Below are 26296 nucleotides of genomic sequence, written 5' to 3' on the forward strand. Positions count from 1 at the left end.
TCTGCATTTATTATTGCAGTTATGGCCGTAGCTGAGTAGAAGTGTACCTTAGTAACCTCCTTACCATCACCATTTACCTGGAATCCCACCTGTCTCAGGTCTTCTGTGCCTATGCTTTTTAAATGTGGGCATTGCGCAAATATATTGAGGAGGTGGGACCTATTTAGATACGCGCTCTTTTTTCCCTCCCCTCCCAGTTTTACTTGTTCAAAGTAGAGCGACTTAGTCCCTTTATCCATCTCTTCTCCAGACTTAGCCTCTCCCTGATGTGGTTCTGTGTTAATTTTGCGAACCTCCTCCGGGCTACTTTCCCAATAAACCTTCTTTTTAGCTGGGACCTTCCGGGCGGACGCACTCACTTGCTCAGGGGCCACCTGTCTTATATTTTTTATCACCTTTTCCTGGTGGATTTGCTTCTTACAACCGCTTTCCTTTTTCGCTAGCCTCCTGCCCCAATTCTCTGATCTTGTTCTAATTAGTCTGGTTCCCTCACAGTTTTATGGGGCTGGGACTTAGGATCTTGTACTACTGCTTCTGTTAACTCGTACCTTTCTTCACATTTTTTTGTCGCTCTTTTGCTCGCCTTTCTTTTCACCCCCCTTCTTGCCACTCTTACTCTTTTTGATAAGCCAGATCCTAAATTCGCCTCTTCTTTTTACCAGCATTGGCCATCTTGACACATAAACGTCTTGTTCACCCGAGTGGACTACATCAACATGACTTGCTGATGGGGGATTAATGATTCCACCTTCTTCGTCCCCTTCCCTCCCTAGACCCGTAACCACCGGATCTAAGACAGGTCTTAACACTGAGGGCATTTGACCCCTAATACCATGTAATCCTCCCTCTATTCTAGACAGGTGCATTTTTTGGCTTTTCAGAATATCATGGTTTAGCATTGTTACTTCTAACAGTCCTTGTAACGATTTTTGCACCATTAACATCAGTTCCAAGATTGAAGATGCTGGAGTTTCTGACGACTCCAAGTTTATCTCAAAGAGCTGGTTTTCGCCATTTGTGTCGCCATTTTTGTGCAGACCTACAAGGTCATTGCTTCTCGTTAAACCCAGCTTTTCTGTTCCAGCAAGACTTCCATCTGGGTTTGGGGTTCTTTCATCACTATGCCTCGAACCCAGGCTAACTACCTCCTCCGACGTCTGTTGTAACAATCGCGGGTAAGAAAAAAGTCGTGGTGACATTATTGTCCCTTTTTGACCTATCAGGGACTGTACCGATCGATCGACCAGGTCTGTTGAGTCTACCAAACATTCATCGAAGATCAAAGACGTGCCCCTTTTCCATGAATCCTCCTCTTCTTCAGTAGCCATGGCTTTAGCCGGTGAAAAAAACATTTTAAAGGGCTTTCCCACTAATTCTTTGATTGTATGGGCGCTACACTCCCCTTACTTCGTTCATGTTGTAGTTCTTTGGGGGTTTTCTCTTTATTCTTTTGAGAGCGTTTGGATTTTTCCTTGACCCCTGGTGATGTCAAGCTCTCTTGGTCGTCTTGTCTATTTTCGCTGTTAGACTTTGCTTTCCTTGTTATTCCTAAAGTGCTTTTGTTTTTCCGTGGGGCCATTCTAATCCTTAAGCACTTCCCTCAAGTGCTTCTAATTAAAAACAATTTAAATTAATTAAACTTAAATATTAATGCAAACATTATTTCCACTTACCTCTGTTGTGCCTTGTACTTGCGCTCGTGCCCTGTGCCCTTCTCCACTTCTCCTTGTAAAGTTATTGTCCTGGTTTATTTTGCAAAATAGTCCAAGTTTCCTACATCCACGCCCTCAGCTTTGACTCTCATGAGGGTTCATAGGGATTAGGAAAGGTATCGCCAAGAGGGATTACTCCTTTTACTGCTTTGGCCAAGAAGTCTACTCTCTTTACCCTCCTCTCATGCCACCACAGCTTCCACCTGCTTCCTCTACCCTCACTCCACCTCCGCAGCACAGGTGGGGGGAGGGAGATTTTCAAGTCTTGCACGCTCACGCTGGTCTGTGGCCGGTCTCTGGCTATTTTATTCAGTTTATTCGGTGTACACGCAAGTTCGAGTTCCTTAGGGCTAGGTTACTGCAGGTCTCACAGGTCTCGCTTCTATCACACGTAGAAACCCGGCTTAGCCCAGTTCTCAGGCTCTATACTCTGCAAGGGCAAGAGCGAGGTCACCGCCTGGACTCACGTGTCCCACAGGCCCCGGTCACCTCGCTCCTCGCTCCTGGCTCCTCTCGCTCCTCTCGTTAGGGGTTGAATTGACTCGAGGCACGGTGCTCGGCGCTCGCAGCAGCTCACCGCAGCTCCGCTCCAGCAGCCGGCTTTCTCCTCGCGCTCTATGCACGGCACGGCACGTCACGTCGGGGTCGCGGGTCACGGCAGTACGGCAGTATGGCAACAACAGACTGTGAATGTGTTGCAATTAGAAAAACAAAAACAGGGGTATAGGGTAAGACACCTAACTGCACTCCTTCTACTCTATACTGGTCTGGTTGTATTTGTGGGTGCCAAAAACCTGAAGCCATATACCCCTAGGCTTCCAAAGTCAATGCCATAAAGCACTGTATACAATTCAACACAATGGTTCAGCACACCACACAATATATAATAGCAATAGTAATCAAATTAATAATATCAGTAGGCCATGAGGTATTCTTTCTTGTTTTTTTTCCAAATCTTCACACATAAGTAGACAGACTGTGAATGTGTTGCAGTTGTTTATACTCAGCGTAGGGCGTGATGTATTGTCATTCCCTTCCACGCAATTAACATTCATTGGTGTTATATGAGTAGAATGACTTGAGCCTGCTGTACCACTAATCTATGTATGGGCATCCAGGGGGGTTATATCTCTCAGCTTAATATGGTCATTGGGCAGCCTAGGAACCTGCGGACTGACGAGATTTTGATTCCTAAGCGTAACTGGCTTCTTTACAGGTATCAAACTAGACGCGTCTACCTGGCAGCTAAAATCAGTCCCCCCTCTGTATAGTTTGTGTAATATTAGTAAATGTATGTGCTTGCCTAGTAACCCCCGATGTTGCCAAGTTGTGTATAAAATCAACTAGAGGGGCAACTTCTTCCTTAACGATAACTCTAAACTGAGTCAGTCGATCTACTATCAGGTTCTGTACGCAGGCTGGATAAACTAGATCTATTTGAGTGGTACCCATACAATCTCCACATACTTCGGGGATATCCACAGACTCTACGATTGGTACCAGTACCTCTTTGCCTTTCTTACCTGTAGGTGCCCCCCCCACTCACTTGCTTACGTTTTCTATTTTTGCATGTACTAGGAGCAGCAGCCACATTCCGGGTTACAATTTTTGAAATAGCTTCTAGTTGTGGTGATGGAGAGGGTTCATGAGCTCCAGGTGTATGGGAGGGGGTGGGGGCTTTGGGAGTAGATGGATTTAGCAACAGGAGACAGAGATCTGGGGTTAATTAAAGACGCCTTTCAGTAAGTTCTATTTCTCTTGTGACCACACCTATGGCCCTCTGAAGCATTCTATCAATTGAAGTAGGGGGCAATAAGGAGGAAGGGTGGTTAGGGGCGGGGCTGTTTGACAGTGCAGGTGTGTTTCCCCATTGAAACTTACCAAACCCACAGTGTAACCACCCAACTAAAAACCTTAGAGCAAGCACTTGAGATTGATATCATTAACAAACCATAGAGCATACGGAGAGTATAAATATTGAATGGTATGGGAGGAGGACTGCACCCTATATCAGTAAAGGTCGGGCTAGCCACTCTTCTCTGCCTCTCAGAATCCTTTCTCAGGAGTTAATTGAGTACTAAAATGAGCTACAACAGTCAGGGTGAAGTTATCAAAACTGAGCTTGGGAGCAGCCCAGTCCACAGCTATGGGGCGGTTGTAAGTGGGTCTGAATAGCTGCACAAGGTTCAACACAAAATGAATAGCTGATGAATAGACTGACAAAGTCTTACCCGCAGATTTTAGTGGAAAATCAAAATCAAAGTGGGTGGCCCTGCCCCGCCTCTTTTTGGCGATGAATGGCTAGGACGGGCCTGCCCTTGGCCCGAGATTCGCCCGGGCAAGCCTGTGTGCGTCCCGCGCTACGGGTGATCCGTTGAAGATTGATGAGCACCTCAGGGAGTGCAGAAACTCCATTGTGGCGGCTCGCCTGTACGCTGGGAATTGTGGGGCTTGTGGTCCCCCTTGCTCCAATTGCAGCTCGCAGCAAGTTATTTGTGGACTCAATCAAATCAAATGTACTGTTAGTTTCAAAAGCACAAAAATTCAGGTTCAGTGTTGAAGTGTTGGATTGAAAAAAGGATCGAGCAGCAATTCAGAATCAAAAACTATAGATGGTTTGTTTCACTTGTATAACTGAAATACACTGACTGTAATACTAGCTAAACATCATGTGGTTTAGGTAACCAGTTTGTCTATAATGTGATAACAGACGTGACCTCAAGCACATTCATAATTGGTTCTTGTGGAAATGATTGCATTTTAAAAATCATCAGAAAAATCAATTGGTCAGTGCATCATATATGATTCAATGAGATATATCAATGCAACAAACTTAAGTCTGTATTGAAAGTCATAAGCTGTCCTTATCTGATTCCTTTATAGTTACCACTTTTCTAGGATTTGGACCTACTAGAGTACCTTAGAAATAGATTTCAAAAATGTAATGACAATATTTACAGAATTCAAAATATTTTCAGCTAAAAAGGCTTTCTTCATTTTAGGGCTGTATCTAGTCCTTCTTAGGATACATATTTCAACCTTACCATAAACAGTATAAATCTATCAATAAAAACTTGTATTTCATTTTCAAAGAAAATCATTCAAGTATATAGTAAAAATGTATCCACACTAAAACAAGCAGACTTAAGTTGAAAGACTGACATATCGGTGTATAAAATGGATAAAGCGGTAATGACTTTGATAGTCTGGATCCTTACAGATAGTGGAGATTCACATACATATCCTAGAACAGGACAGTACATTATTATCAGGTGCACATAAAAACCCAAATACAAAATGGTAAACAAAAAGGCACAGTTAAGGTGTGGCCAGGAGCTGTAAGTATAGGTAGGCCAGTCTGATTTGCTTAAATTCATATTCAGAAAACTTCGGGCAAAGCAAAACTTTGTGCAGGACTATGTGCATGGAGGGTTAAAGGGAATCAAAATCACAAGTACAGGGGGGTAAAGTCGCCGGTGAGCACCAAACAGACTCGGGGCATAACAAGACTTATATTTTATATCTGAATGTATTCCCCCAGTCATATTGATCTTTGGTGGATGTACTCATAATGGAAACATGTAAAAGTGTGTTACAGTTTTTACTATCTAAAGAACAAGATTATAGTGCATTAAGTCAACTCATCTGATGAGCTCATGCACTAGCACTTTATCACGTGAATTCTTGAAAAATCAGGATTTTCTCAAAGTGGCCTTACTCTTAGATGATTCTTACTTTACTACTACAGTATGTTCCTATTTCATGTAATGGTTTTAATTAACTAGAACATGAGGGGTGAGGTCAAGATGGCGGGAGGCTAAGATATGCTTCACTGTCTCTCCATCCTCACCACTGGCAATCAAATCAACCCCCTTCAGCAGTATTGGTCTGCTAAACCATGTCTGAATCTAAGGTGGTCCTGAGGCAGTCCATTTGGAGGCACAGCTACCTAATTCTGGGTAGGCCCCCGCGTGCAGAGGGCCTTTCTGGTCCACAAGATTTCACCTGGCAGATAGCTTAGAGGAGTATGGCTGCCTCTCTGAAGGAGCCCAGCGTTCGTGTAAGGTCCTGACCGCAGGGCAGGTGGCCCAGCAGGCCCAGCTGAAATCCCATCCAGGATGCCATTGAAGTGAGCCTCTGCAGATGCGGAAGGTGAAGAATGCAGTGGATCTTCTGCACGGATCTGGACATGCCTTCTGTATGCTCCAGTGCCCTTGTTTCATGGCAGTCAACCAATCTGGGTGGCCGGTCTATGGTCGGGGACTCCTACTGGGACACCCAATGAGCATCTAAGACAGATATCTGCATCGGCTGAGTCTGAATGCTTGAGTTGGGAAACAGGGCCTCCACTACGAGGGATCGGGTCAACTCAAATCAAATCAAATCAAAATAGCTTTATTCGATTTTGAATACAGAATCATAAAAGCACAAACATTACATTCCAGTTAAAACGGTGAATATAAAAGCCTTTAAAAGAGTTTCATTAAAAACAATGGTTAAAATATCAGGTGTATCCTATCTCAAGTTCATTTAGAAGGTAAGAACTATTTGCAAGAATTCTTAGAGCGTTACATCGACTTTCTAAGGGATGTAATGGTGTTCAAATAAGATGCCACTGCCTTTATCACAAAATCAGTCTCTAGTTGCTTGAGTTTGCAGTATGCATCATAACATCCTCTGATGCCCCATTTGGTAAATATAGGTTTTAAAAACTGTTTCCTGGGGGCCAAATAAAAATTTCAAAAGAGGATGGAATGAATGTTTGATTGATTCGAAGATCCATCACAGGGACACTTTTCCAACTGTTTGCCCCAGTCATTACATTTGGGGAATGTAATCAAACGGAAAAATGTGTCAGCCCAAAACCTGGTCAATAACATTCTGGAATATGGGCTGCTCTCCATGATTAAATAAAGGTTCATTCCTTCCTGTTGGATAGGTACGCCGTTTGAATTATTGGTGTTTTTTCCCTTCTCGCTCGACCACCTTTTGTTGGCCAGATGTTCCATTATAATCTTTTTCAAGGAGCGCTTAGGGATATTTTCCAGGCACGGCGGGTCGTAAAAATATTCTTCATGGCCAAAATTTATGGACATGTTTCTCACGTAGTTCAGCCATTTGATGTTTCGTGTCCCCTCTAAATTTAAGCAGTCCAAAACAATTACCCTGTTCAATGATGTTTCCGGGGTAGTCCAAATTTTGTGCCACAAAAGAAGCGGGCTAGCTTTGATCGTGTCCTCTACATAGGAGAGCCCCAATTGCCTGTGGCTGAAATAGATGGATAGTGATTTTGGGGTGCCGAGCAGATAGCGGAAAAAATTGTTTTCAGTCGATTGTATCTGCTTGGTATTTGTAAAACCCCAGATTCCAGCGACGTATGTACCAGTGGAAAGACATCTGGCCTTGTAAATTGGTATAGGTTCTCTGACCGGACGGCCACCGAGTTTCCTCGAAAAGTTTATTAAAGCTCCGGTTGCTCTACTGAAGGCCAGGTTTCTAGCGTGGACCGCCTTAGCCCAGTTTCCCGTATTGTCTAAATTTACTCCCAAATAGCAGAAGGTGACAGTGTTAAGTATCTGTTTCTGATTTAAAAAGATTGATTTAGGGGGTTTCCTGGAAGGGCCGGATCTCATGGAGAAAGTCTTTGTTACATTAATTGTTAACCCAAGAGTGTTCATATAATTTGAAAATTCCAGCACCACCCTCTGCATGCCGATGGGATTCCGCGATAGTATGGCGGCATCATCCGCATATAAGAGGATTGGTATGGGGGTCCCTCCCACTAGAGGATAGTCGAACTGAAACTTCCTCATATGCTCCACCACTGAGTTTATATATAATATAAAAAGGAAGGGTGCGAGGATGCACCCTTGCCTCACACCTCTGTTGATATGGAACCTTTCTGAGCATTGGTCGTCTCTGCCGTACCTGACTCTTGCCCCTGCATTTCTCTATAGCTCCTTGATGAAAACGATGATCTTGTTATCTATGCCTAAGCACTTCAACGTATCCCAAAGCTTTATATGGTCCACGCAGTTGAAGGCAGAGGTCAAGTCTATGAATGTAATGTGTAGGCTTTCGTGTTTTGCCTCTGTATATTTAGCAACCAGCAGAGCCAGATTTAAACTCTGCTCTACTGTGCCCTTCCCTTGGCGGAAGCCATATTGAAGGGGAATTATGGTGTTGTTTTCTTCCGACCAAATTTGGAGCCTTTTTAGAATGATCCTGCCTGCTACCTTCATCAATGCGTCCAGAAGTGAAATTGGACGGTAGCAGGCAGGATCATTTCTATTACACTTTTTAAAGATTGGCACCACGATTGCCTCGGGCCATGTAGGTATAAAACCTACGGTGTTAATACTATTCAGAAAGTTGGTTAGGAGGGGAGCCCAGAGTTTTATCTCGCTTTTATATATATCGATGGGGACCCCATCAGGTCCGGGTGCTTTGCCCGATGCACTGTCATTTATCGCCTTGAAGACCTCCTTATAGTCAAAGGTCATTCCCAACGGGAACTGAGCGGGGGGCTCTTTGGTTGATATTGGACTTATACTTCCACTTTGGTTAGGATAATTGTACAGATGTGTAAAGTGTTCAACCCACGCCTCCCCTGAAACCGCAATTTCTATAGTGTCATTGTCTCTGTTTTGAAAGAAAGGCGCATTGACTGCCTTCCAAAAGGCGATATTATCATTTTTCTCGCATGCTAGGTGTAAGTTTTCCCATAAGTCCCGCTTTAGTTCCTTCCTCTTAGTGTCTAGAGCAATTCTATAAAGCTTGCGCACCTCTCTGACACGGGCCATGGATCTTGGGGCTTCATGCAAAACAGCTATTAAGTATGAGTGCGCTGTAGAGCATTCCTTATTGAACCAACCCTTTTTATTACTGTTATGTTTTTTATATGGTTATTATTTATCTCCTTGGTTGTCTCAATAAAGGAGTCTACGATTACTTCTGGTCATTCAGAGTCCCTCAAGCAAGTTGACGCATTGTCCAGAGCTCTGGATAGTAAATTTGACAGGAATTTTTCGGGGTCCACCTTTTCCCACTTTTTTTTCCCCAGAGTTATAGGTATCGGGTGCACTTTTTTGTTGCTTTTGGCCGGTCCCTTTACTTGCAGCTCCGTAGAGATCGGATAATGATCCCCAAAGGTGAGTTTTAACGTCTCCCAGGATAAGGGTAACCCTCGGTATCGATGTGATAAGTGTGAAAAGTCGATTACCGAGTTGACACCCCTTCCTGTGAAAGTTGTCTCAAAGCCTTTCCTTATTGCACAGATTTTGTTTACAAAGCCCAGGTCTAGCTCATGGATCACTTCATTGAGTTTATTCCCTGTACCGCAATGAGTGAAATGGGTCAAGTCACCAAAGTCGTTTCCCTTCAGAGGGCAGATGCCCAGGTCGTTGCTATTGCAGATAGTACAGTTAAAATCCCCTAACCAGAGGAGTGCCATATCTCCAGTCCCTACCTTTTCAAGTGCCCCTACGCACTTCCTTAACCTAGAGAGGATGTTATCCCATTCACTACAGTGGGCCTTGTTATAAAAATTAATTATGGCAAGTTTGTTCACTCCTGGCCAACTAACCAATAGTACTTGAAAAAAGTAATCTGAGATATTTCTAATGACTTTGATACCAGCAGTGTTAGAGATATAGATGCATAAACCACCACTATTTCTTCCTCGGGTGCTAGGCTTCGCAGGGATGTTAAACGTTTGTTATCCCAATAGATGGATTTCGTTAGTCAGCCATGTTTCCTGTATACACAGGATACTATATTTATGGATGACTTTAAGCCATTCAGGGTTATTCACTTTGGTCTTCAATCCTGCCAGGTTCCATGATAATACAAATTGGCTGACTTGGGTGTTCATGCCACCCTCGGGATTAACCTCGCCTGGTAATTTCGGCTGTCATCTGATGGTGGCATAAGAGCATTACCCGCCATTAAAGGGTCAGCCTCTTTGGTATGAGTAAGTCAGTCGACCCCCTCCAAATCCGTAAGTGGAGCGTATTGGTTTTTAGTTGGCATGTTAAAGACTAAGGGCGTCCCTGGTCTATGGTACCGTTTTAAAGTTCCGGAAGGTTCTCCCACCAAGGCTTTCGGGTAGAAATAGTTGACTTCTCTGACCCTTATACTACCCTCGTACCCCCGGGTACCAGTCTTTAATAAAAGTGACTGTCCTATAGTCTCTAAAGTTTACGATGACTATGTCACCAGGGGTCGTTTTAGGTCTCTTTCCCAGCCATCCTGCTCGTCGGACGTGGAGAATATCTCCATTTAGATTAGCAGGTAGTGGCCTATGTGTTTCCAACCAGTGCATAGTCTTATTCTTTAGGATTTGATGGCTTTCAAACCTGCCGTCGGATATTTCAGGAACCCCTGTTAGCACAATGGCGTAAGGTTCGGCCTCGGGGGAAGATTAATTTGCCTACGTCTATCTAGATTATGTCTTGTCGCCGGCGGTGGAGGAGTGGAGCAATCAGCCATTGATTGAGTGTTAGGTACAGCCCTTCTGTCGCTTTTGCTCTCACAGGGTTTTGACTTTCCACTGCCCTGGGCCTCTTTAACTGATGTTTTTGCATGTTCACCCGTTGGTTTGGAAACTGAAAGGCTTGGGAGGTTATGGTTATGCTGAGTGGTAGATTTTGCTGCTTTCTGGGCAGTGGCAGTTAGAGACGATGCAGGCATTGGAGTGGATTTCAGTGGGTCTTTAAGTACAGGTTTATTCTCTGCTAGTGCCTGTTCAATAGTTCCCAGTTGTTTCGCTATTCCCTTAAGTCTCTCAACTACAGGGAGTAATAATGATTTAATTATTTGCTCCAGAGAGCCCATTATATCAGCATTAAGTAATTTTTTAGTTGGAAAGATTGGAGGATTAACTATTTTAGGAGTTGTAGATATGTGAGGGACAGGACTTTTTTTCTTCCCAAAACTAAGATGGGTGTTCCTAGTCTTATTACTCTGAATACAATTCCCCTTTTTCCTCCGTTTTTTCGGTGGTTGGCCTTGGTTACGGAATGCGTTTGTAAGTGCCTTTGGATTTTGGGCAGACACTACTTGTGGTAGTGATATATTTAGAAGTGTGTCTATTATGGAGTTTTGGGAAGTTTCTGCTTGCAGAGGTGAAGTGTCCAGGGGGATCATTACATCTGGATTAGAATTACCAGAGGACGTTAAAACAATTGTAGTTCGTTCATTAATTTCCGCCAGTGGGGAGGTTATATCTTGAAACAGTAGTGGGATGCTGTCATTGAGGGACACATCATATCCCTTGCTCTCGTGAATCGTGGCTGGAGGGGGTGAGGCAGCGTGCTGTATACGTCCCAGGGATGATCGTTTGTTTTTAATTAATTCAACAGAGCGGCGTCTCTCAGATCGCCTCTCAGAAAGTGCAATTTCCCTGTCAGTTACTGATATGGGCCAGGTAACAAACTTGTCAAGCGTACCTCGTTTATCGCCCACAGCCGTAGACGGTTTGTCCTTAGTGGGAGACATCCTCAATGTAGATACGTCAAAGATAGGGAGGTGTCCCAGCCCAGCCTCCTCTGGCCTCTGAGGGCCACAGAGGGCCCGCCCTTTGCCCGGGCTTAGCCCGGCGTCCCGCGACCCTGGGAGTGCGCTCTATTAGTAGCGCCGCCGGTGCCGGGAGATGACGTTGACGGCTCCTGCCGCTAAGCCCCCTGGGTGATGTAGTCCTCCACTCGGCGGCCGCTGGAGGAGAGAGCGGCGGCGGGAGGACTACTGCAGAGGTGATGTTGGTCTGTGGCGGCTTGAGCTGCGGTGACGGTGGTTGCTGCAGGAGGTTGTCACAACAGGCACAGGACCCAGTAAATTCTCAGCGGAGTGCCCCGGAATGAAAGGGATTACGGGTCAACTCAGCTGTGGTCAGAAGCTGATGATTAGGGCAGAGGAGGCCTCCTCCCATGCCCACTACACGTGTGTGATGCCTGCACAGCCCTGGAGCCTGGGCCTACATATTTATTGTGCCTAGAGCGTGAATGGCTGCGGCTGCATCACAGGTGATTGTGAATACACGGAGCAGGCTGCTTAGAGGTTCCCAGCTCGCTGCTATCAGTGATCATGTGGGACTCAAATTAAACTACACAAAGTTTGGGCCTTTTTTCTGTGTAGGATCGCAGCTCTGGGCCCTCTGCCCCTCACAGTATGTCACATGTGGATCCCACCCTGAGCTGAGCCTTTGACCTGCATGGACTTGGGGCCATTGAGGGGGACCTCTTTGTGTGTAGGGGGTTCAGCCTTACTTTTGGGACATCGATTGCTCTGGCCCTGTCCTCACCAGTCCCTAAGCACCTGAAGGCCCGGCGATTGGAGCGGTGACTCAAAATTAATCCCAATGGTGTGCATTCTAAAGGGCCTATTAATGCAGGGTTTTCCTCCTCCTGCTCCTAGACAGGGTCATCACCGACTAAAGGACAGCTACGACAGTCTCTGTGTGTGAACCAAGGCCATGTCAACGGCCCGACCATGAGGGATCGCTCACTTCAGGTCATGCTCGTTACGCCCGCCGGGGGACCATCAGGGAACAAAGCATGACCAGTGAGCACCCCCCGGAGTCATACAGCCCAGTGGCCCTCCCTTTCCTAGAGGCCTTATACGGTTCCTTATGTGAAATACCTTGGGGCTCTCTTTCTTCACATTTTGGGAGCCTCAGCAGATGTGGAGATTAAGCTAGATGGGCTCCATCGGTTGAGACCACCAAAGTTAGCAAAAGGCCCTCCTGCGGATATATTAGTTTGCATTCATGACTTCCAAGTAAAAGAGTCCATACTATACATGAATAAGGATATCCACCCACTCCAGTTTAGAGGACACGCACCTCTGCTGTATATAGACATGCTGGCTATTTCGCTTCAGAAGCTGCATGACTTTTGCCCGGTCACAGCTCGCCTGAGGAATGCCAGGGTCTGTTATTCCATGGGCCATCCGCTCTCGGTCATTTTCTGTCTGAAACGTAATCTGCATTAAATTCACTCCCTCGTGGAGGCCTGCAAGGTGCTTGGCATTGAGAACCCTTCTCACGAGGGATGATAGTGCAATCCACAGGGTCGGACGGTGCCAAGATGACTGCCCTGGAAAATATTATCATTGTTATTAGTTACATTTGTTAGGTGCACGAATCATCCCTTACGGGATCTCTAGGCGCCATTGCAATGGGGGAGTAGAGAGAGGTTTGACTACTAAGAGAAAAGCAGTTTTTCAAGAGTTTTTTGAGTGTAGTAAAATCTGTACATGCTCGAATAAATAAAGGTAGCCTATTCCAATGGTAGGGGGCCCACAATGAGAAGGCGCTACCTCCATGCCTCGTTGTTCTGATACATTTTAGGCATAGAAGCAGTCAGTCACTTGACCTAAGCTGCCGCACCAGGGAATACGGTTGTAGTTCTTCAAATAAAGAGGGCCCTTCATCTGCAAGGTCTTGCATACCAGACGGAGAAGTCTGAAAAGGGCACTCTTTTTACTTGGGAGCCTGAAAAGGGAATATAGAGATTGCTCGGAGGAAGATTTAGTATCAATCTAGCAGCTGAATTCCGCACCAGCTGGAGCCTTGGCTAACAGGCCTTCACTACTCCCGACCAGGAGGGCATTGCTGTAATCCAAGTGGCTCATTATAAGTGCTTGTACCAGTGTCTTCCTAACCTGCAGAGGTGTCCATTGAAAAACCTTTTGAAGGGTTTGCAGAATGCCAAAACAGGTACCAGACACTGTTTTGACATGCTCCTTAATTGAGAGCTTGTTGTCCATCATTATTCCCAAGTTCCTTGTACATTTGCTGGGGATGGGTGGAGCGCCTAGGTCAGGAGGCCGCCAGTCCTCTGCCCAAGCTGTACCTTTCTGAAGAGGAAAATCTCAGTTTTGAGCATGTTCAGTTGAAGACAGTTCTTGGACATCCACAAAGCTACTGTCAGTAGACAATTTTTAAATCTCGTTTTGGTCAGGGTGAGGTCATGGTCCCTGGTGATGATCAATTGAGTGTCATCAGCATAGGAGATGGTTTCAAAACCACAAGATCTAATGATATGTGCCATGGGGGCCATATACACATCAAACAGTGTCAAGGTCAGGATTCTAGCCCTGTGGCACCCCCTTGTCAATATATGAAGGATCTGATGAATACTCGCTGAGCTGGACCTGGCCTATATGTTCTAACAGAAAGTTAACCAGCCATTCCAGTGCTTTGTCTCTGCTACCAAGCTCCCAGAGTCTATGTACTAAGATCTGATGGGAGATTGTATTGAATGCAGCCGAGTGGTCTGAAAGAACAAACATGGTCACTGATCCCTGACCTAGTGCCAGTGTGATGGTGCCTGTGACCTCCACAAGTGCAGCCTCCATGCTGTGAGAGGCACGAAAGCCAGATTGGAAACTTTTGAGTAGGTGATTAGATTCCAAATATGATGATATTTGGGCATTCACTGCAGATTCTAAGATTTTAGAGAAAAAAGGGAGAAGAAAAATGGGTCTATAGTTTCCAAAGTTCTTCGGATCTGCTGTTTTATTTTAAGGGGCTTAATATATGCTGCCTTCTATTTACAGGGTATTCTAGACAATTTTAGGGAGAGATTACATAGATCTGTGAGTGAGATGCACAGAATAGGGGCTAAAGTGGTGATCACGTGAGGAGTTACTAGGTCTCTCAGAGACCCTGCCTTTATCAAATTTATACCAGCTAAAGTCTGATCCTCAGTTATTGGTCTGAAACTTTCCAACATGCACACAGGCGGGACTTCTATAGATTCCTGTGTAATGGAGCCTTCTAGGTTTGAGAATGTGTTATAGATAATATTATTTGTTTGTTTAAAGTAGGCTTCAAGATTATCGCAGTGAGCTTGGGATGTCGGAATCATTTGATTGCCACTCTTAGGGTTTTTTAATTCTTTAAGGATTATAAACAACTCCCCAGATGCATTTGTTGCAGAGTAAATTCTCTCTGCAATATGGGTACTTCTGGCCATATTACAATGTCTGAGGTACATTCTCAGGACTCTTTTATAGGCTAGTCTGGCCTTGTTAGTTTTGTCCTTCCTCCAGATCAGTTCCAGTCTCCTTACTCTGGTTTTCTCCTTTCTTAACACCTCAGAATACCAGAGAGCCGGGAAATGTTCTCCTTGAGACTTATTCTTTCTTAAAACTATCCAAATCACCTTCTGATAATCTGTGGCCTGATCAAGAGATTATGGCAATGGAAAGGAAGTCTGTCCTGGACACACCGTCTGGTCACAACAATAAGATTGACACATCTTTAGCCTGGGGGTTCATTAGTCACTATTCTCTCTCCTCTGGCAGGTGGGGATGTGTGAGGGGGGTGGGACAAGGGAGTCAAATTGGTCCAATGTCCGCTTCGGTGATAAGATATTTTTCCACATAGAATTCCGCCCTGGTACTCGCAACTACTGCTTGGATCACACCCCATCCGCTGTTTTCGAGATCAATGGACTGATGCAAGTACTTACTGTTTGTTTTCATGTTTTGTATTGGGGCATTTCATGGGTGATTTCTCATTCCTCTAGCATGGTCAATATTTGGCTTTTTACTTTGACAGTTCACTGTGAGGAGCAACACTTTATTGATACATACCCTACCAGCTGATTGGTGCAATCTCTTCAGCATTCTGCCCTCAGATTTAGACTTCCAGGAGCTCGTGGTTACTAGCCTTACCATACGGGGCCCTAAAAACTCCACTAAAAGGTTAGCATTTGTAACTTTCCTATAGGAGAATCACATGATCTCTAAGGATGTCCACAGAATGCAGTCTAACCGGTTCCCGCACAGTTCTGGTCCTCTTGTTCTGCTAAGAAGGAGGTGTGCCATTCTCTTCTTGAAGGGCTTTAAGGAAGATATCTACCATAGTAGAGGTCAAGGCGACTCCTTGGCACTTCAGATTGGGGTGGGGACCATTTACTTTACACATGTGTATGTTTATGCCCCTAATAAGTGATAGGAGTCCTTCCTTATGAATTCCTTGGCCTCCATGTTGCAGACCCCAGATGCTGCTATTAAGCTAGATGGACCTGAACTTGGTTATGGACATGGATATTTACTGTAATAGTCAATACTCTGACCAAGTGAGGGCCTTCTCAGCTGCAGGTCGTTGTGGACTTATAGACTGTAGACTTCAGGACATGTGGCGACAATTACACCTATCTAATAGGGACTACCCATACTACTCAGCTGAAAATGAGACATACCCATGTATCAATAACTTTCTTGCTTCTCTGACCCAGCTGAAACTTATCTCTGAAACATCTATGGCATGCGCTCACCCTTTGACCACCCTTCCATCTGCCTAACTCTCGGACAGCACATATCCTAGGCCCAGAGCTCCCATTAGCGTTTTTGGATATCTTGCTTAAGTTCTATGCCACAGTAGATTTGATTCAGAAGGCATTTGCATTTTATCTCCAAAGTAACAACACCGGGGAAACTTCCCTAGCATCTCTTTGGGAAGCCTGGTAAGGGGGAGATTATGGCTATTTGTGTTGCTGTACTGTCTTGAAAGTTCTGATTCTGAATTGGAAGCAATCCATAAACAGACAGGGGCGCCTAGAGAGAGGAGGGAGCTAGAGAAGGCTTGGTTTCTTCTCAAACACAGTTGTGCCTCAAACATATCTTTTACCTGTGGAACATTCGCTGCAGGCACATGCTGGCTAGGCCTGGGCGGTGAACTTCACTCTGTTCGCGGTGTGTGCAGAGTTTTCTGCACTCCGTACTCCACGGAGGTCGCAAAGTGCAGAATATTCCACTTTTCCATAAGCAGCTGAGTTTTTTTCCCACACCTATTGCGAATGGTAAGTTCGCAAGCGCAAGCTGCCACTCGGGTAGAATTTCTACCCAAGCAGCAGAAATACCAGCACAAACTGCAGTTCACACGGCACTCTGCCACTCGCGGAACTTCAATGAGTTTTTTTGTAACTTTGCAAAGTTCCTTGTAGCAAAACTCCGCAAACTACGCCCAGGTCTAATACTTGCACATCGTCTATGCAGCAAAATCCACTCTGGATCAGTAAAGAGGATCCCTACAGGGTCCTCCAAAAAAGATCTTCTCAGATGAGGGAATAGCATGGGCCTTCCTGGCCTTTTACAGTTCTATCTACACAGCTGCAGTTGTCTCCAAAGGAGATCCCTCGGCATATCTCCAAAATGTTGCCCTCGACTCTCTGCCTGAGGGTGAGACCTCTGCCATCAATCCGCCAATTTTCATTGAAGAGGTGATATTGGCCATATTGCACTTGGAATCATAAAAGTACCCGGGGCCTGACAGCTTCACCTCACAATTTTATAGGACTTTCTGTCAGGACTTATCTCCCCTACTCACCAGGTTACATAATTCATTTGCTTACGGATTCAATGCTGGAGGTGGTTATTTCAGTGATTCTGAAGCTCGATAACAATCCCATCATCTAAGGGTCATGCAGACATATTTATCTTTTAATGTAGATGTGAAGCTATTCACTAGTAAATGAGTGCACCACCTTAACACACTAATGCCAGGCATGATCGATCCTGATCAAGCGGGATTAATTTCCACCATCCAATGAAGCTAGACACCTGCTGCACTTTATAGATAAGTCTCATAAGTCTCACAGAGGCTTTGCTTCTTACCATTGATGCAGGAAAGGCATTCAATAGCATACGCTGGCCATATCTCTTTGATACTCTGTAGAAATTCGGCACTGTGGACAGATATTGTACATGGGTCCAGAGCATCTATAGTGCTCCCCAAAGCCTCGGTCAGGGTCAATGGCATATTTTTTCCTCCATTCTCTATTCATCGGGGTACACATCAGGGCTGCCCCATGTCCCATCTAATTTTTGCTCTGTACATGCAGCCTCTGGTACAATGGTTGAGGGATAATCCGGACATAGTGGGGAGTCCCTTTGGAGGTGACCAACATCTGGTTAGCTTATTTGCTGACAATGTTATTCTTTCCATCACAGAGCCCAAGGTCTCACTCCTGCCTTGGCCACTAAACTGCAGGCTTTTGGGAGAATCTCAGGTTTTAAAACATACATGAAAAAGTCATTGATATTGAACCTCTCAGTCACACCCTCTTATGAAGCCACATTGTGATCCCCGTTACCCTTTGTGTGGGCTACACATGCCAGACTATACTTAAGCAACTCACTGGCCTGGTATATTCCTAAAATATTGGCCACTAACTATGCGCCTCGTACCTGTCAAACACGCAAGGAACTGTCAACTTGTTGCCATCTTCGCCTCTCCGGTTTGTGGTACATAGCTGAAGTCAAGATGACCATTCTCTTGAGCATATTATATTTACTTCCGACTCTGCATTATCCCCAGTCAAACACAATCCATTGTCTCCAATTGGACATCAACAAATACCTGTGGGACATTAAGAAATCCCACCTCCACAGTACCTAACGGTACCCCTTCAGCTCCCTACTACAAAGCTTCCCAACTTAGATGTTTGGTGGAAATGAATCATCCAATCTCTGAAAAGCACTGGTCCTACATGGACCAACTCATATGGGTAATCACATATGGGAAGAAGTTTGGCTTCCTTGTAAACACTGGGCCAGCAGCCTTTACTCCACTCTGGTGACAACAGCCATACTTAAAGTATGGGACTCAGTAGTGATTAGAGAAAACAACAAGAGTTTGACTTTAGCGCAGCAAGGTCATGCCACAACTATAGTGAAGAGACAACCTTCTCTCTCCTTTGGACCCCGATCTTTGCAAGCCTGGACTTTGTCCCTGGGATGCAACCAGAATTGTTCTGATTCTGAAGAGAAGGGACTGTAAACGGGTAGGTTACCTTTTTGATACTCAAGGGCTTATCCCCTTTGACAAACTGAAATCTTATAACTCCTTGACTGACTGAGATGGCGTACAATATTTCAACTCGGAAACTGGCTGACTGATTCTGGAACACTGCATTGTGCGGGAGACCAATGAGCCTTTTGAAAAGTGTCAACTCCTTAAATCATATGGCAAACATCTCATATTGGACCTCCACGCCTTAATGGGAATGGAGACGCCCCAAATTAAATCCAGAGGACAACGAAGATGGGAGGCAGAACTGGGCAGGAGTCTTCCAACCAAATATTGGGAGGACAGTTTTTATAGAGTGCACCACATAGCGCATTGCATGGCTAGTACTGAGACACATATACAATTATTTCCTATCGGTATCTAAGCCCAATGAGGCTTCGGGAATAGAATGGAAGCCACTTGAGGTATGCTGGTAGGGATGTGGTGGGACCCTACTCTACCTTTTATGGCACTGCTCGTAGCTTACCTGATCCTGAAATCAAATTCTAAATGACATTCACTCTGCTTTCAGTACTCCCATTCCAAGGTTAATTTGGGACTCCTCAATACCGTAGCTTATCCGCTCTGCTCCAATAGTGGGAGGTCATAGTTTTCCCTGGGGCGCAGAGTGGTCCCAGGACCATGCCTCCTGGTTGCATGAACTGTGATTTATCCTGTGGATGAGGTAGATGTCCTTGGCAGCAGACCCAGGTTCCACCTCCAAATGTGACATGAGGACGCTCATTATCCAAATTAATTCCTCTGAAATCCGAGAGTTGACATGCAAGGTCTCCTTGCAGCTAGTCCGCCTGATCCCAGATGCAACCCCAGCTGTGACCTAATATATTTCTTCATCCTACATATTTACATCCTGACCTTGCCTGTGCCAGCACTGTTGACATTTGTGTAAGAAAGAAATACATCAAGGGGAGAAAGAGCTAATTTATTGTTAAATCAAAAGCGAAAACACTAATTTTGAGTGTTGAAACAATGGATAATAAAAGGAATGGAGAAGCACTTCAGAATAAAAAAAAATATTTTTTACAAGATGGCTTGTTCTATTAGTATTCTTGAAAGAAATAACTGTAATACTATCTAAATATCAAGTGTCTCAGGCAACCAGGTAATTTATAACCTGATAACAGATGTGACCAGAGGAAAAGGTTGGATTTAATATTCGTCCGTAAAATCAAAGAGACAGTAAACCCTAAGTGATTCAGAGGAAATCTGTACTTAACAAACCACCTGGTTTCTTTAGGGTTAAGACTTTGCTAGGTGTTGGACCTACTGTGGCCTCTGAAAAGGAGATTCCCAAACTGTAAAAACTGTATCTGCAAATTACATGATAGATTCACATAAAAACTCTATTAATTTTATGGTGCTTACCAGTCCCATCTGCGATACATCTTTGTACCTTACTATAAATACCAATAAACTGTAAAGCATATGACATGAAAGAGGTCATAAAAAATCGAGTAATTACTGGTTGTAGAGTCAAAAGAAAGATAGGGGGAACTCCAAGCCAATCCATCAACTGCTGTCGCTGGGTGCCAGGCACCAAGCTTAACCACAGTGAAGGCAGTGAGGGGGGAAGGAGTTGGGTTTCAGAGGCCATGTGGCCAGAGACACTGGATGACTCCATTTTGAACAACCCAGAGGCTGGACAAGAAGTAGGGAGGGGGCAGGGAAGTGATGTGTTGTTGTTTGATAGGACACACAGAGACTTCCTGCCAGCCCCCTACTCAACTTTTAAAAAGTACTTGCACAGGAAGAGAAGCTCTCTCTGGGGTGTGGTCTGCTGAGGCAAAAGGTTCTGGAGCCAGGGGGCCCAGGACCACATCTCCGCTGCATACTCCCCCGTGGTCCCGCCCGAACAGCGGAACCCGGCGTTGAGCAGGCAGACCCGTTCAGAGCGCCCAGCTCCCTGGGCCGCACGAGAGAGTGCTGGCCCATCTGGGAGCTGGCAGGGGCTGCCGGGGAGGGCTGCCAGGCAGCCCTGCAACGAAGCAGCCATGTGGGGGACCAGAACCCCCGAAGGAAAGGAGGAGGCCCTCACTGGGAGAGGAGCAGCCGGGGTTGGGCTCCCCGAGCTGTGAAGTGTACCCTGAGTGTCCAGGTGGTACCGGACCCCCACCGATGCCCCAGAAGCGGCCTAGCGCCAGCGCGGCTCTCCACGGCACAGCGGGAGAGACGCTCGTCTGTTATGCAGGAATAGGAGCACAATCACCCCATAATGCCATGCCAGGCATTTGGAAGACGGCTGTCCTGGTGCGTGGTGGCCCCCTGGAAGAGGGGGGTCACCCTCAATGATGAAAAGGGTGCTGGGGGGAGCTGCTAGAGAAGCGCTGTTTCCCCCCCTGCACGAAGAGCCAAGTCCCACCCCAAGTGTCTTGGGGATTTAAAGGAATCAACCCCTCCAAGGCTCAACCTGCATTTAACACCTTCTGGGCTGGAACATTTGTTATTCAGCTGAGGGTGTTTTGCTAATTACATCAAGGAGTGAAGGGCTGAGTTGGGGATGTCTGGAGAAGGGCGGAGGTGAAGAGGTGTAATTGCACTGAAATGCATTTACTAATGGTTATTTCGTTTAGAGAGATTGAATTTATTTCACCTGAATAATGTGAAGTGCTGGTGCAAGGCGATGTCATAAGCATAGTGGGTAGACATTCCTGCTAGGGTGTCTGACTGTATGTACTTAAACCTGTGATTTTATCTGTGATGCCTTAGGGGCTGTAATTGCAATGCATTCTAATGATATCCAAATGTTATGAGTACTGTCATTCTAAAGTGTGCGTAAACAGGAATTCTTGCTGCTGCGATTAGGTGAAGACCTTTAGACTATTAGCCCTTAAGATGTAGAGGTGCATACTGTATGGTCAGTAAGAGATGTTCAGTCAGGGTCATTTGTAGCCTGTTTAATGCTTGTTGAGGTGATGGGGGGGTCGCCACTGGGATGGTGACAGTGCGAAGGGCCCCTGCTCTATGTTAAGACCAATTCACTGCATTGGGGGCAAGATGATGTGCATACGTGGGAGTGGTGGCACTAGACCCCACACCCCTGAGGGAGGGGTGGAGATGTTATGCAATGTCACAAAGTAATTCCATCAGCTTATGTATATTTGTAAATTGGTGTATAGTATTGAGTGGTGTGTGTGTTTAATAAATGTACTCTTACTTTTATAAAGCAATGTACAGACTGGACAATCAATTATTGAGTGTTATTTTTTGTGCACCTGCAAATGGCGATTACTAGCCCACACCACCTCCCTTGAGTAAGCCTCAGACTGCTCAGCAATGCTATCCTTTTAGAGTCAGGCGCTACAATTGGGTGTTTGGTTCCCAGTGAAGGACAAATGTAGTCTTGTTATTTGTGGAGGCCTCACAGATGCTGCCTCGTTTTTCAACACAGGCTCATACCAAAGGCCTAGGATATTGCTCTGTGTGAAACAGTGTGACACAGTGTGCACATCCAAGGTGTCCTAACGAATGCCAAGAGAGCCAAGTTGGTGGACTACTTAGGCAGCTAGGTAATTTGTAACCTGTTAACAGAAGTGACCAGAAGCACATGTGTGCACAATACAGGAGGAAAAGACTGGGTTTCAAAATCATCAGTAAAATCACAGTGTACCCTATGTGAGTCAGTGGAATTCTGTACGTAACAAACTGCATTTAAGAAATAAGCAGTACTTACCTGGTTTCTTTAGGGTTAACACTTTTCTAGGAGTTGGACTCACTGTAGCAGCTGAAAAGGAGATTCCCAAACTGTAAAAACTGTATCATCAAATTTCAAGATAGATTCAAATACAAACTCTTTATAAATGTTACGGTGCTTGCCAGTCCCATCTGCAATACATCTTTGAACCTTACTATAAATAACAATAAACTGTAAAGCATATAGGACATGAAAGAGATCATAGAAAATACAGAAATTACTGGTCCTAGCACTTCTACGAAAAGCACTGGGCACTGGGAAAATGAAATATTTCGATGTTGCCAAGTGCTTAGACAACTTTATGTCACTTAATGCTGCAGTGCTGATGAACACTCCCAAGACTCCATTACATGCCGCAATCTATGCACAATAACATATTAAAGAAATATATAGAGTGAGAAAATGTGTGAAACTTATGTATTTACCTATAAGTACTTTAATATACTTAATATGTGTACATTACTGAGAGAGTAGTCATTTTACTATACACAGGGTTGAAATAGCACTCCACTGGGCAACACATGTTTGCAGATTCGGTAGCACGACTTTCATAATATGAATTTCCATACAGCTTCAGAGAAACAATGTACAAAACGTAAAGTTTGAATCTGCAAAATATACAGTAAATTCTCAAAGGATTGAAAGTTCAACATTCTAAAGTTGATTCCAAACACAATGGCCATTAGTATCACCATCTGAATTGCCAGAAGCCATTTTGTGTCAAAAAATGACTACAGCTGAATGGAAATCATATAATTTCATATGAATGTAGCTCCTATTGCTACATTGTGTTTACAGAGATTTGAGTTTTAGAAATCTTTAATAATTACTGAAAAGAGGAATGGTCCAGAGAGTGTTGTGCTCATTATTAAAATCCTTTGCTTGGTGACACCAGTGATCATTGCACAGAACGCCAACAAGGCCCATGGTAAACATCAATTGAACATGCACAGCACATGTCTGTTTACCATGAAACATTAGAAGCAGACTTCCATTAAATGATGGAGGTGCTTGGGCTGAATGTGACAATATCAAATAAATCTTGAAAACCAAAAAAGGGATAATATATCACACTTGCTGCAGTTCCTTCTTTACAAGTAGTTGTGTGATAAATGTAAATTTAAAATACTTTTGGAACAATTCTTTTAACTCAAAGGGCAGCTTAAGACCCTATTTGATGGATTTCTGTGGTTTAACCAGCTCCAGATTAAGGTACTGAAAGTTTATAGAAGTTTCCCAGATGTCACACAGATCTCAATTTTTTAAGAATACATTTGAAAAGATCTGCACCTATATAATAAAATCTAAAACAGATTATCAATACATCCTAATGGCATCAAGGTGATCTAGAAATGTCAGTTCTTGTAACCATTTTTGAAAAAAGAAATATGCCAAGGGGAAAAAGGCACGTTGGAGTGTTATAGTAATAAATGAAATGGAGCAGCACTTCAAAATATAAAAGCCTATAATATATTAGATGGTTTGTTGTACTTGTCCCCCTATGTGATTTGATGGAATATTGTAATGTGACACATCATTTTTTTCAAACAGATTTTATTATGTCAATGGTCGAGTACAGTGCAGAGCTCCTTATCCCAGGAGACACCTGCCAGATTAGACATTGCATTTATGTAATACGCAGTACTTACCTGGTTTCTTTATGGTTAACACTCTTCTAGGAGTTGGTGCTTCTGTAGCAACTGAAAAGGAGATTCCCAAACTGTAAAAACCTTATCTTCAAATTTCAAGATAGATTCAAATACAAACTATTAATTGTAAGGTGCTTGCCAGTCCCATCTGCAATACATAGTTGAACCTTACTATAAATACCAATAAACTGTAAAGCATATTTGAAATGAAATTACTCGTCCTAGCACTTCTAGGAAAAGCATTGGGCAAAAGAAATAGTTTTATTTTGCCAAGTTCTTAGACATCTTTAGGTCACTTATTGCTGCAGTGGTGATGAACACTGCCAAGACTCCATTGCATGTCTCAATCTATGCACAAATACATTTTAAAGAAATATTTGGAGTGAGAGAATGTGTGAAACACATGCATTTACCTACAAGTACTGCAAATATACATAAATATGTCTACATTACTGAGAGAGTAGTCAATTTACTATACCCAGGGTAGAAATAGCACTCCACTGGGCAGCATATATTTGCAGATACAGTAGCACGACTTTCACTATTTGAATTTCCATGCAGCTTCAGAAAAACAATGTACAAAAGTTTAAGTTTGAATCTGCAAAATGTAATCTCAAGGATTGCAAGTTCAATGTTTTAATATTGATTGCTATTGCTATTGTGTACTTCTTCGCTAGGACCTACTCGAACACCTGAAAAAGAGATTCATCAATTGCAATGACTGTATCTTCAAATTTCAAAATAAATAAAGATACATACACTTTGTTAATTTGAAAGTGTGGCTCTGTCCTTCTTGGGATACATCTTTGAACCTTACTATGAATGCCAATAACAGAAAATCGCATGACATGGCAATGAAGCAGGAAATGGTAAATACTTTCATTATGGTTCAAGCATTACTATTAAAAGCACAGTGAAAGAAGAACTGGGGAACATAAATAGTGAGATCCAGCCAAGTGCTTAGACGACTTTAGTTCTCTGTTAGAAATGGGGTCTCTAGTTGGCAGAGGTATGCACACCCTAAATGAACCTGTGAGAACCTTCTGGTAGCTTGGCACAGAGCAGTCAGGCGTAGTTTAAGAAGCAATCTGCACACATCACAAAGTAATACTGTGAAAACACCACAAAAAGCCTCCACACCACTTAAAAAGGAGTATCATTTTAGAAATAAAACAAGACCAAAATTATAAAATTCCAATTAGTAGAGGTGAATATAAGAATGTTTAAATAATAAGTGCAAAAATAACACTTAGGGCCCAATTCCGATGTCGGATGGAGCTGAGTCTGTCCGACATCGGCCAGGAACCGTGACCGAAGGACCTAGTGTCGTTGGTTAAGGTCTTGCAAGTACGATGTGACAGAACGCTGTTTGGTCGTACTCATATGTTTCACAATGAGAGCATGCATTCCGAGCTCAATGCATGTCCGCATTGTGAAATGGAGGAGTGCAGTTCATCCCTGCACCCCGTGGCCTGCACCCCAAGATCTAAACATAGGGATTAATGTCAATTCCCCAAGCATTTAATTATGTGAATAGTCTAACAAAGCTTAATATAATCTCAAAAATACGATGAGCAGAGTTGGACAATAAATGGTTAAAGTTTAAATATAGACTGATTTCATTTCCTAAAATTAGGTAACATTGCAAGAAGGGATACCCCTACAATTTCTGATGGGTACAAAGTGAAGAAATACCTAAGACGAGAAGAAAGTCCGTCTTCGAAGACTACACAGGGACCTCGCACATGATTTTAAAGGTATGTTTGAGAACCCATCATAGCCAACAATAGGGATACACTAAAACTATAGGACATAGAGATAAACGAGCACAATGTTTTCTTTTAGGTCAAAATTCAAGCAAATGACCATAAGTGATCTAGCGCAGATTTAAAGCCGCAACAACTGAATTAGACACAAGAGACGTCATTCTCCCCTCTTTAAGTAAGTGTACAACAAAATAGCTAACTTTTGTGGCCTGACACTGCAACTTGTGCCAAATAATCAATCAGTATACATTCTCTCTATTTAGAGAAACAGAGGCCCGCTACAAACTGCATAGACCTCAAGTGATCTGGCGCAGATTTAAAGCCGCCAAAATTGAATTAGACACAGGAGCGATCATTCCCCGTTTTAAGTAAGTGTAAAGTAAAATAGCTAACTTATACGGCCTGGAACCTTAAGTTGGGCTACACAACTCAAAAGTGTGTGTCATCTTTATTTAGAGAATAAGAGGCTTGCCACCAACCGCACAGAGGATCCACTGTTAACCAATCCTCAATGGAGCAGAATGTTAAAGATATAAGATTAATGACAAAGATACTTGAAGTAAGATTGTCTATCTATTATGATATAGAGACACGGGGGCAATTAGACACACTAGTGGACATAATGAATTTTGCTCTCCCAAATATATGACACCAATTGT

General features: G+C 43.9%; 1 protein-coding gene across 1 annotated transcript in view; it reads right to left on the reverse strand.

Moving 5' to 3' along the window:
- LOC144827955 (uncharacterized) overlaps window positions 1–26296 on the reverse strand; it is a 456431-nt gene that overhangs the window by 103979 nt on the left and 326156 nt on the right. Inside the window, exons 17-18 of the mRNA XM_078686115.1 lie at window positions 23872–23922; window positions 22202–22252 (exon numbers count right to left, since the gene is read on the reverse strand). Of these exons, the coding sequence (XP_078542241.1) occupies window positions 22202–22252; window positions 23872–23922 (102 nt within the window). The remainder of the gene's footprint in view (window positions 1–22201; window positions 22253–23871; window positions 23923–26296) is intronic.

This window comes from Lissotriton helveticus, chromosome 4_1, assembly GCF_964261635.1.
Source record: "Lissotriton helveticus chromosome 4_1, aLisHel1.1, whole genome shotgun sequence".
Classification (NCBI taxonomy): domain Eukaryota; kingdom Metazoa; phylum Chordata; class Amphibia; order Caudata; family Salamandridae; genus Lissotriton; species Lissotriton helveticus.